At 47.7% G+C, this 12,773-nt stretch overlaps 1 protein-coding gene across 4 annotated transcripts in view; it reads left to right on the forward strand.

Moving 5' to 3' along the window:
• The window catches only part of ATP6V0A4 (ATPase H+ transporting V0 subunit a4), a 59,265-nt gene that overhangs the window by 36,967 nt on the left and 9,525 nt on the right, over window positions 1–12,773 (forward strand). For all 4 annotated transcript variants that reach the window (XM_072964369.1, XM_072964368.1, XM_072964367.1 and 1 more), the window contains exons 13-16: window positions 413–570; window positions 4,046–4,139; window positions 7,491–7,609; window positions 10,262–10,475. In XM_072964369.1, the coding sequence (XP_072820470.1) occupies window positions 413–570; window positions 4,046–4,139; window positions 7,491–7,609; window positions 10,262–10,475 (585 nt within the window). The remainder of the gene's footprint in view (window positions 1–412; window positions 571–4,045; window positions 4,140–7,490; window positions 7,610–10,261; window positions 10,476–12,773) is intronic.

The raw sequence follows: 12,773 nt of genomic DNA on the forward strand, positions 1-12,773 counted from the left end.
CAACCCGCCCCCTGCCTGAGGCAGCTCCGTTCTTATGCCCTGGAAGCACGTGAGAAACAGAAGCCGCCCACTTTCAAGTCCCTTCCTTCACAGGTGAAGCCCCAGCTTCTCCTTCAGTTACATTTTCTAACCAAGGCTGGATTAAAGAATAGGAGGCTTATAAGGTTTTGTTTCCACAGTAACAACTACCAGTTGAAGACTGTACTGAGTCACCCGTGTAAGCTCACGATGTGTGTGCCCTTTCTATTGGGATCACTCTGACGTCTGCTCCCCGCCGTGGCCCCTCTGTGCAGGATGCCCATGTGCCGCACTGGGGCTGTGCCAGTGGGGCTGGAGACACCCTGTAACTCCCATGCCCCTGGGGCTGGGCTTAGAGCCCACTGACAGTCGTCCTCTGTCTCCCCGAGGCCAGATCTGGAACACCTTCTTCCACGGACGCTATCTCATCCTCCTCATGGGCATCTTCTCCATCTACACGGGCTTGATCTACAACGACTGCTTCTCCAAGTCTCTCAGCATCTTCGGCTCCTCTTGGAGCGTCCAGCCCATGTTCAGAAATGGCACATGGAAGTAAGTCCGGACAGGGACGGGTCGCTCACTGGCCATCCGATGGCCGCAGTGACGGTCTTCCTGGCCGGGGGATTCTACACCTGGCTCTGCTCAGAGGTGCACCCACCCCCTCAACAAACAATTTGGTTTCATCCATTGAGTGTGAGACCTTAGGCCACTTCCTCAGTAACTGTGCTGGTAACTGTAACGCATGGAAATAGTTCTTAAAACTTCAGCTCAATTAAGTGTGAGTCATGGGGAGCATCCCCCATGCCAGGCACTGGTGTGGAAACAGCGGTGGGGCAGCTATAAACTGGGCATCAGAGGAGCAGCCCTGGGAGCAAGGCTTCCGGGAGAAGAAGGTGGCATTTGAAACATATCCTGCTTGGCAGGGAGTTGAGGAAGAGTGGAATTATGCACCTAGGCACTTGGGAGAGAAGGGTTGGTTTACAAAAGGCTGATGCAGGTGTTGAACTATATGAATGATTGGTTTCCTGAGCAGATTGATTCAATGTTAAAAGCAAAGGAGGGGACGGTGAGTTCTGCGATGCTGGTTCCCTGTATTTGTGGTTGACTGAGTGAGAAAGGCGGGGGTAGGAGGGATGGCTGGTGAGGAGAGGTCTGGGCTGCATGGAAGAGAGACGTGGACGCTCTCCACGTCCCCACAAACCACACCTCCCACAGGCGTCCCGCAGCCAGGGTGCCGTCCATCACACACACAGTCATCAGAACGGAAACAGAGCTTCAGGAATGGAGGTGTTTGTGGGGAGGAAGATTCTTGAGTTTGAGAGGTGGGTCAGGGTGATGAATTGTGGGGAGAGAGAAGGGTAGTGGAGGAGAGGGGACTTTGAAGGGAAGCACGTGGAAATGCTGACCCCTGTGATCTTGAGGGATGTTGGGCTGTCTGTGTCGCACACCCGAGAAAGCCACAGCAGTTTCGGCTACTTCTTGGGTTCCCTTCCGTCCGCCCGCCCAGCTTCCTCCAGTCAACGTCGGGCTTCTCTGTCTCATTCTGGAACTTCCAGCTGAAAGTGTGACAGGAGGGCACTGGAGGAGAGTGAAGGCAGAGATGTGTGGGCATATCTGCAGCCTTGCCTCCCATCTTTTCTCTCTCGAGCCTGGGAGGATTTACACTTTTCTAAGATACTTTAGGGGTTTCACCTGCTTACCCAGATCTGCACTCGGCGTCATCAGTGGGGGAGACAATACACAATCTGTCTCGTCCTAGGGTTTCTCAGCTAGGAAAGATGCAGTGCAGGGCTCCTTTTGGCGTGGCGTGTTCCCAAGTGCGTTTGCCGGCTTGGTGCCCGGTGGGGCTCGGAGGGACCTTAACAGTGCAGGTAGGGGTGTCACGGAGGCTCCATGCATTGCCTTTCAGTCCCTCTGCTGGGGCCAGTTCCCTTGGCAGAGAACAGGAATGTTAAACAATGAATAAGTAAATAAACATGAAGGAGAAAACATTTTCCAGAATTACAATTATAGGCGGGGATACCTGTGGGGTTTTCTTTGTTTTGGTTTTTCTTTGTAATTCCTATCCTAATTGAAGAGATGCCTGGAAGGACGAAACTTTCCTAGATTTTCAAGACCAATGGCTTAGTTCTGCTCTTCAGATTTAAGCTCATAAGCATAGGGGTGGAATCTGAAACATGTTAAATCAGCATAACTTCATCAGACTGTTTACATGACTGTCCTCTGCGCCGAATGTGACAGGAAGCCTGAGTCTGCCACTTGCTGTCACTCTGCAAGCGGGGCTGCAATATTAGTCTTTAGAAAAATTTTTTTTAAAATTTCTTCTTTGGAGGGGGGATAATTAGATTTATTTATTTTTGTTTCTTTTTTTTTTAATTGGAAGTACTGGGGGTTGAAGCCAGGACCTCACATGTGCTAAGCAGACACTCTACCACCGAGCTATCCCCTCCCCTTTGCCCGGATTGCTGGTCTTTGGGGCACACACGATGACCTCCGCCCCAACTCCAGGCCGTCGGAGGCCCAGCCCAGTGTGAGAGCTGCTCAGCCTCACGCCCAAGCCTGGAGCGTCTGAAGCAGCCCCTCCCCAGCAAGGAGGCAAAGGAAAGCTGAGGCGCCCCTCAGAGGCGAAGGGCAGAGCGGGCTGATTGTGGTCGCCGGCCACAGGCTAGGTCTTGGGCCGGCTTTCCCCGGCAGGGGACTTGAGACCCTCTCATAACATTCTGGTGCCACAGACCACCAGAAACGTGTGTGATCGCCGAGGTTGGCTTTATTGACTCAGAGAGGGAGACGGCGCCCCCTGGGGACGGGTGTTAGAAGGGCTTCGGGGGTTTGGCTGCTGAGACCATCAGGGAATGTTTGGTGATTTTTGTACTTTGGACGACGTCCTTATTTTGAAATGCCCACCTTTTGGTATCAGATATGATCGTGGAACGGCCTTATTTTTATCTTGATCCATCAGGGCCCCCGGGTGGCCTTCACTGATGTTGTTCTGCGAAGTGTTTATGTTCAACAGCAGAGGCCGCAGCTCGGCTGTGGGCACCAGGCCAGTTCCCTCTTTTTCCTCTGTCGACACACAAACACATCTCTGCTAATTAAACCCAACCATTTGCACGGAGGCGTGCTGTTAGGACAGGGGCCTGTGTCTGGGATGGCCAGTCAGGGCCAGCTGTTTCCATGGTCATGGAGGGCCCAGCCAGCACGGCTGGGGTTCCTGATCCCCCTGGACCCCCGAGCTACCAGATACCCCCAGCATCTCAGCTGTAGGAGGAAGGGAGTGTGTTTCTAGGCAGCCTGTCAAAGCGGCCAACATTCTGTTCTTCATGCTTTCAAATACTCATTCTTGGGCTCCTCCACAAATGTGTGCTCTTGAAAAAAAAAAAAAAGAAAATTAAGCCCTAATATTCTCAACTCCTTTAGGTTAGAAATGATAAAAAACTCCTGCCCATTGACACTTGTGCTTCTGGGCGAGAACGGGACACAGATTTAAAGACAGTCAATGGACTACAGCTTTCAGGGGCTGCGTTTCAGGGGCCTGTGTGTGTGTGAAGGTCGGTTCACTCCTCAGGGATGGGCTTTCCTTCTCCCAGTGGAGACTTCCCAGGCTGGTCACAGGGCTGGGTTTTATTTCCTCTATGCTCCCATCTCTTCTGCTCCTTGCCTGTTTTCTGATGTTTGTAACTTTTTCTTTACTATACGTCATCAGGCTGAAAGCCCTTGAGAAAGTAAGAACTCCTTGGGGGCCAGGTGGTAATTTCTGTAGCCTCAGCACCTAGGACGATGCTTGGCGCATAGTAGGTATTTAGTACCCATTCGTGGAATAATTGAATGAACCAGTTGGTGAGTTGCACCACCAGCTGGGCTTTGGCTGGTTTGCAAGTTCATGACTGATGGCACCATAGTCTTTGTCCTACTTCTTTTTTTTTTTTTAACATTTTTTATTGATTTATAATCATTTTACAATGTTGTGTCTGTCCTACTTCTGATTGATCACTGGTTTTGTTTTTGTTTTTCCTTCCTCCCTCTGTAGTATGAAGGTAGTGGGAACAAACCCGTATTTACAGCTGGACCCAGCCATTCCGGGAGTGTACTCTGGAAATCCATACCCTTTTGGGATTGATCCGGTAATTAATGTCTTCTGAGATTAAATATTTGTTATGTAAAATGTTTTGACCAGAACCTGTCAAATCCACAAACTTGTGTTGAGATAGAATAACGTATCCTAGAGATTTCTGCACTGGATTCAAGTAAAAGTCCTACCTGCACCCTTTACCCAGCCCCTGGGTCATTTTCCATGCAATTCCCAAACATCTGTCTCTCCTCAATTATACCCCTGATGGTTAACAATTGCATCTTTAAAAGGCCCTTGGTTGCCTGCAAAGTATGCATATTAGTGGCCAACATTCTGTTCTGTTCAATTTAGCATCCTAACCAAGTTCCCAGCTTTGGCATTTTCTTGCAGTGATTAACTTTTCCTTTTTCCTAGGAAAGTATGGATTTGCTTTTGTATTTGTTTTTGTTTACTGCATGGAATTGATACAAGATTTAAAAAAAATTGTTACCTTTTGTTTGTTAATATCTACCTCAATTGGATTTGAGCCAAGCAAAACCAAGGTGCTTCCTTGCACGGCCTTCAGATATAAAGGGATTTTGAGAAGACGCACAGGCCTTTCCTTGCAAAGCAACACACACGAGGGCCCAGTGCATATCACCACCAGGTGGCGGCCTTGTGCTCCAAATGGGCACAGGCGTCTAGAACTGAACTTGGCAGAATGCAGTCCATAAACCTTTTCTCTGCGCTCTTTTTGTTGGAAGAGAACGTGGGACCACAGTTTTAATTGCTGACAGTTAAGAGTAATAGTACTGGCCATAAAATTGGTCCTCTGGTCCCTCCTATCTTGTGGGTCATCTCCTCTTCAGTTTTTCTGGGTCCTCCCACTGTCTGCCCCCCCCCCTTATAAAAACAGCATCACCCAGGATTGGTTTATGCCTGCCACCCAGGGGCACTTGCATTCTAAGTTTTATCAAAAGAGGTAGAGTCCTTGAAAGCTGATTTGGCAGCTGCAAAGTGCTAAGAATAAATGCAAGTTATTATTTGTGTAGACTGGGAGGGAAGACTGTATCTTTGGTCCAAGGAATTTCATGATTAGCAAGCAGGCAGCTGGGGAGTAGAGGAGGGGGTGGTTTCAGGGTCTGGTTGACCTTCCTCTGCTTTGAGTCTCATTGCTCCTCCTGTCCTGTCTCTTCCTTTCACAGCCCACATCTAATGCACCCGCAAACCCTGTCTTCCCGGTGCTGCTCCTCACAAAGGGAGGAAAATGCATTTCACATTTGAGAACTGAGTGGTCTCGCTTCTGCTCTGCATGCCATTTTGTCATCTGCCCACTAGTTAGAAAAGAAAGGGAAGATGCGAGGGTGAAAGGGAAAGCAGGGTATTGAAAATAATTAATTTTTTCTTAGTAACATTTAGATTTTTGAAAATTTCTGGTCTTTTTATTATAAAATGATAATATATGTATGATCAAAAATCCATGTAATGAGAAAATTATAAAAAAAGAAAAGAAAGAGTAGTCTTTCCTACCTTTCGTGTTCCTGCAGTCTGATTCCCCAGAGATAACCTCATTCACAGAACATTTCTGTGCCTATATTAGCACTTAATACATATGCACGAAGGGTTTGATTTTTACGTCATGTAAATTTCTATAGCTGCATTTGTTAACTGTGTTGAGCATCTATTTGTGAATCAAATCACAAAATATTTGGGCAGCAGAGGTGAGGGGGCTTTCTCAAGGTGTTTGTAAATACTTTATAATCAATGAACATTATGCAATAGTTAAAAGCCCAGGCTTAGAATCAGACAGCCTGTGGTTAAATCTTGGCATTTCTATTTCCTTGCTTTGTGAGTTTTGAGCAAGGTAACATCTCTGTGTCTCTGTTTTCCTCATCTATAAAATGGGTATAATAACAGCCCTCATAAAGTTGCTCAGAAAAATAAATGAATTTTATAGGTAAAACACCCAGAACAGACTGTGGTGCATGAACAGAGTAACACTCCACTTGCTATTGTGTTATTTCTCCTGGGTGTGTAAGTAACAATCTCCCTGAGATTATGATAAATCCCTTTATCTGTAAAATGGGAATGTTTGTATCTATCTCATAGGGTTTTTGTTAGAATTAAATGAGATACATGCACTTACAGAGCTTAGTATGTGCCTGGCACTTATCCATGAACATGTTTAGTTTGTCTAAGCTTTGTCTACGGTGCACTGGTAACTCTGCCCTCACTGTGTAGTGTGATCCCATAGGGACTGGCCAACCAGGCGGGCAGAGGGAAAAGCAGAGGGCGGAGGGCAAGCTTGGTGCAGCTTCGATGCCAAAGCAGGTGGAGAGGGTAGTGGAGGTGCCTCTGATGTCGGGGCACCTGTTACTGGAATTCCTTTGCCCATCTTCCCAGCAGCCCCCTTAGCGATTGTTCAGCTGGCAGCCGCTCAGGACATCGTCAAGACAGAATCAGTGAGATGTGGTTCCTGCCTCGTGTGCATGGGGGAGGGGGAGGGAGACCATCCGCTGAGGCTGCGCTAGATGGATGTTGACCCTTGAGCAGAAGCAAAGGAGTTTGGAGGAGGAAGTAGTCGAGGAGGAAAGATAAGAAGACCCCATGCCTTTGTGACTCCTGAGAAACAGTGTAGCAAATCCTCCAAATGAGTCTAGCTTATGCTTGATGTTCTGGAGGGGTCAGAGGTAGCAGCAAGGACTTGAGTCGTTTGCATGTGGGTGGGCGTCTGAGATTTCTGTGGGGAAGAAGAAAGTTAGTGGCTGGGGCCCTTAACCAGGGTGAGACCCTGACCAGCCCCCCGCCACTCTGAGTGCTTGCTCGGTGTGTCTGTCTTGAGTGAGCAGGGCGCACGCGTCCCTCTCTGTGCACGCCTGGCAGCTCTGTTTAAAACACAGACCGTGTAGGAGGCAGGGGCCCTGTCTTCCCCCAGAGTGCCAATAAACGCTGGCTACAGAAGTGGCTTCTTGAGAAGGGCCTGGGGAAGTGCTTTGTAATATGAAGCACTACAGAAATTCAGAGTAAAGGTGGTATTATCACGAAGGGATTGGCTAAATTCATGGGCCAGACATCTACATGAGTAATAAGGGAACCCAGGTAAGTTTGAGATTTCGCCATAACGTTTCGGAATATCTTCTCACTTAGAACAGAGGAAAAATCATGTCAGATTATTTTTCTTCCAGCTACTTGATGCTTTACTGATGGCACTATTAGTTCTAACATGTTTGTCAGTAAAGTTGCATTTATAAGGAGTTTGGTCCATTTTCTTTTCTGAGCCTAAAATGCACAGTTTGAACTGGACAAAAAGTTGAAAATGTGGTTCTGGGGGTGACTCACTCAGGGGAAATTGTGCTCTAACTCCCAACTCCGGGAGAACTTCTAGACTCTGATCTCATGTGGTTCTTGCACGTTTCCCTTCCAGATTTGGAACCTGGCTTCAAACAAATTGACATTTTTGAACTCCTATAAGATGAAGATGTCGGTGATCCTGGGAATTGTCCAGATGGTTTTTGGCGTTATTCTCAGCCTTTTCAATCACATGTAAGTTTCATGATGAACTTCCTGCCTGTTGGTCTGACCACGTGGATGGTGAGCGGCGACAGAGCCACAGTTCAGTCATAAGTCCCTCTGTGCATGTTTCCTTCCTTCCGGGACTGCCTTCCTATGTCCCTGACTTGAGCTAGGACAAGCTGGTTTGCCAGAAACGGCACCTCTGTTTTTTTGAGCTGAGTCTCTCTGAGGTGGGTGCACTTTCACCTTAGAAATACTCAAGGGTTCAAGGGTTCAGAAAGAGGCTACAAGCCCACAGTGCTTCGTGTCCCCTCAGCCTGCGAGGGCTGGTGGTGTAGCCAGCTCCCTTAGCTAGCTCCCTGCAGTGGGCAAATGGGGACATAAGTGCTTTTTGGCCAGGGTGCCCTCAGATTCTGAATTCCATTTGGTGTAGTTATTTCCTACTGGAGCAGCCTCTGCCTCACTCCTTTGGCTATTAACGTTCTCCCATCTCTTCTTTTCTTTCTGTGAAGATCTCTCTGTGGAAAGCTTCTCAAACTTACATATTTGCGCTAAATTGTAGGTGTTTGAGGACGGCCTCAAACATGCCTATCTGGAGACCCCTTCTGTAGACACGGTGGCTTGTAGGGATTGCTGAACCCCCACCTGCCAGGAGGTCGGCGTAGTGCCCCAGAAATGATGCAGTCAGAAGTTTGCCTCCTGGTTCTAATTCTTCTTTTTTCTTTTTAAATTTTTAATTTTTATATACTTTAGAAAGGTTACATTCCGTTTACAGTTATTACAGAATGTTAACTATATTCCCCGTGTGGTACAATACATCCTTGTAGCCCGTCTCACACCCACTAGTTTGTACCTCCCCCCTCCCCATATTGCCTCCCTGCCCACTGGTAGCCCCTGGATTGTTCTCTGTATCTGCAAGTAGGCTTCTGGTTCTAACTCTTTCTAGCTGTGTGATCATAGACATGGTGGTTAACATCTCTGAGATTGTTTTCTTCTCTAGAATGGGCAGAGAGGAGTCCGAATAGGTCTGGTTATTACGGAATAGCAAACATGTCCCAAATCTCAGTGGCTCAAGACCGTGACTCATGTCATTGTGGGCCCACCAGGGGGCGCTGCCCATCTCCTCCTCACCCTGGGACGGGGCTGATGGGCGGCCCCCGTCTGGAAGCTGCCAGTTGCCGCCGCAGGAGAGTGTGGTCAGTTACACTCGACTCTTACGCTTCTGCTGGAAGTGACATGTACCGCTTCCATTCCCATTTCATTGACCAGAGCCGGCCATATGGTGACCCCCTAACTGCAAAACTAATAGACATATGATTCTAATTGAAAAATAAGAACTATTTAGTGAGTAAACGAGTGACAGTGCCTGGTACAGCTGCCTGCCTGAAAGTGCTGTGAGAATCCAGTGGGGGATAAAACCAGGAGGGACTTTGTGGGCTGGACTGCGACTGGCATCATCGTGTGTCAGGCTGGCCTCACCTGTCTCCAGTCACCCTGCTTTATGATGGGATCTCCTCTTCCCCCCAGTAACACTTACAATTAACAAAGGGTATGGGGGCCCCTTCTGACATTTTAACTGGGGGGCCCCCAACTTAACCTGGAACTCTCTCCATGTCTCAGAGCAGGAGTTGCCAAACTTTCTCCGTAAAGACCAATATAGTAAATGTTTTAGGCTTTGCAGGCCAGATGACCTCTGTCCCGACTCCTTGGTTGTGGTGCTGTAGCGTGAACGCTGCCTTAGACAGTGTGCAAACAAACCAGTGTGACTGTGCTCCGATAAAACTTTATGAAAACTCCCCAGTGAAGACAAGCCTGCAGCCCAGCCTCTGCAGCCACTCACAGTGTGCCCTCTGAGGGGACTCAGAATAAGAAAGGACAGGATGCTGGCCCTAGATAGCTAGGTGCTTGTCAAAGGAATGGATTCAATGAGCCAAATGTTTGCTTCCTCCATACATAGAAAAGCACTAAATTCTTTAACTTGAGATGCCTGGTTTTCTTTAGATAACAAGTAATCCTTTATTGTTCCAACTACCTGGTCTTTGTTGTAAAGGTCCTATATATCCTAGCTCCTCCCCTACCTCTTCGGAGCAGTCCCTCAGAGCCATCTGAGAGGCTGTCATCCCGGCTCGAGTCCTCCTGCCGAATAAAACATAACTCTCAAAAAACAAAACAAAACAAAACAAACAACTTTATGAAAACTGAAGTTTGAATTTCCTATAATTTTCATGTAACATAAAATATTATTCTTTTAATCCCCCCCAACTATTCCAAAATGCAAAAACCATTTTAAACTTGCAAGCTGTACAAAAATAGGCGATGGGCTCAGTTTGGCCCGTGGGCCATCACTGGAGAGAAGCTGCCAGACGACCCTCCTGTATGTGGTGCCTTGGGCTGTGCTGATAAGAGTTAGGTCTGCCTGGGGAGCTGTGGCTGGATCACCAGCTGTCTGTGTGGGCCCGACCGTGTCCTCAGACGTCTCCCCCTACACCCTGGTTCTCTCTGAATGCTTTGTGCAAAAGCACCTTTCTTTCTCTTCTTTTCCATCCGTGCATGATTGCTGCTTGCCAGGGGAGCAGATGCAGGGTCAAAGAAAGGAACAGCTAGGACTTTGGCGAGAATAGTGAGTTATCAATATGCCTCAGTGTTCTATCTTGTATGTGTGTGTGCGCTTCCCATCCCCAGATTCTTCAGAAACACTCTCAACATCATTCTGCAATTCATCCCTGAGATGATTTTTATCCTGTGTCTGTTTGGATACCTGGTTTTCATGATTATTTTCAAATGGTGCTACTTTGACGTCTCCATGTCCCGGCGGGCGCCGAGCATCCTCATCCACTTCATCAACATGTTCCTGTTTAACTACGACTCTTCGAACACACCCTTGTACGAACATCAGGTATTTTTTTTTTCTTCTTCTTTTGTGCACTTGACTCTGTTAAATCTCTCTCCGCTCTTGAGTGTGGCAGAGAGTAATTGTTTGTGAGGCTCAGCCATCTCGGCACCCAGTCAACGTGTTAGGTTCTTCACATTTCAGAAAGTTCTTTCTCGATGACTGTCCAGGTGCTTAGTGCTGTGTGGTGGTGCAGCCACCATCCAGAAACTGCCCGCTTTAGCCGCTCCTATTTGGGTGGTACCTGAGGGGGATTACTGCTGTGGGGTTGAAAGTTGGCTTGTACCTTTTATCTGTGAAGCAAGAAAAAAATAATCCTTCAATCTGAGTGGCTTAAGACGGTAAACACTCTAAAGAACACCTTAAAATTTAATTGTCTTTTATAATAAAAGGAAACTCTAGGTAAGGTTCTCACAGGAGAGGAAATTGAAATAGAGCCAAGAAGAGGAGACCCTCTGTTCACATGGGTGCTGAGTTTCTGGAAAAAGGAACCCAATTCATACTCTCCTATGAGCCTCCGTGGCCAGTGAGGGAGCTTTTCGTCTTTTTTCTTTGGGCTTTTTTTCCATGGACAGCAGTACCAACCAGCAATGGGGTATTCTCGCCATTCTGACTTCTTCTGTTTCTTTCAGCCTCATTATCAACTTGGTGTTTAGTTTTTAAAGAGCGTAAATGTCCCAGGAGAGGGATTTTTGATAACGCAAATAGTTCTTCTCCTCTGGCTTCTCCTAGCTGTGCCTGATGCTGCGGTTTTCGGGTTAGGTTTTCCCTAAAGGAGGCCCCACTTATTTAGGTTCTGATTCCTCTGGATCAACCCTAGGGCTGGTTTCCCAATACGGGGCGGCCCTTCGATGCACATGGCACCTGCCAGCCATTGCTCGTCCTGGGTCCCGGTTAAAGCCATGCTCTTCCTCCAGCTGTGCACGTCCTTGTGAGTCTGAGTCCTCACTGTGTTCTCCTAGAGATGCAGCAAATAAGAAGGAAAAACAAGGAATGGTTTTAGATTATAATCAGAGAAGACAGCGCTCTGAACGCTCCCCTGTATCCCGCCTTCCTGGGGTGGCACCTGCTTGTTCTACACCAGTGGGGTATGAACCAGCCCTAGACTCTTGGCGTTAAATGAATGTGTTTGGAAGGCTCGTTTGCTCGATGCTGGAGTCCAAATGATCATTTCCTTGGATTTCCCAAACACGTCTCAGATTCACCGAGTATTCCTTTCATAAAGACTAAAGCCCTCCCTGAGCGCACTGAGCATTGCTTTTTTCCATTAAAAAACATTGGAGTTGGCTGGCTTCCACACCCTCGTATGAAGATTAATTATCTTGACACAGTTTGAAGTTTCCATAACCTCATTTTCCTTTCATGCAGCTGGAAGAGACCAGTGTAAGTTAATAAATACAGCCCCCTCCCCACTGCCCTGGCTGCTTTAGTCAAAGAAGAAGAGCAACAGATAAATAGGAATGTCTGGTTGCTTTGTATGTTGTGAGGGGAAACTGTGGTATAAAAATGGACAGACGGCACGAGGTAGCTCCGAGGGCGGGGATCTGGGCCTGGCAGGTGCGGTGTGTGTTCCCGCGGTCCCTCTCCATCTGGTGAGCAGTTCAGAGTGGAGGTGGGTAGGAGACGGAGCAGATAAGGCCTTCTCACTGCCGTCCAGGTCAGTCTTGTTACCATGGGGGTAACAATGCACCGTCTCCCTGGGAGCTTGGCCGGAGTTGATAAAGAAATGTGAGGGCTCAAGAAACGATTTTCCTTTCATTCCAAGCACCCAGTTTCCATGCCTTTTTGACAGCTCTGACCAAGCCTTCTGATGCTTCCTGGTTCTTTTAATGTAGCAGCCCTGGGTCATGCCTCAAAACCAGTGACTCGGGAGGGTAGGACAACGAGGTGGGGGTGAGGATGTGGATGGAGATCTAGAACAGGATGATAAAATGGCATGACTCCCAGGTTTCAATGAGGCATGAAGCCCCTAGACTCCTCACTCCAAAGTGAATTGTGATGAAGAGAGAGAGAGACCGTGAAGGAGAGTTCAGCGTAGGCCTCCTAGAACCTGTTGGGTGACTCGCCCACAATAAGGCTGTGCAAGTCAGGTGGTGATTATGAGGGCTTTTTTTTTTTTTTGAAAGAGAGAGCAAGAGGGCTCAGTAATACTGGAAATATAAAATTACTGATTGAGATATGTTTGTGACTTCAAGTGACTCAAGGACTTTTGGTCACTGCAGAGTGACAGGTGATGTCCTGAGCCTGCTCTGGAACAGAGTTAAAGGGACAGGTGACAAATAAAGTTGCCCTTACGTTATGTCT

Source organism: Vicugna pacos, chromosome 7 (genome assembly GCF_048564905.1).
Source record: "Vicugna pacos chromosome 7, VicPac4, whole genome shotgun sequence".
Taxonomy (NCBI): Eukaryota; Metazoa; Chordata; class Mammalia; order Artiodactyla; family Camelidae; genus Vicugna; species Vicugna pacos.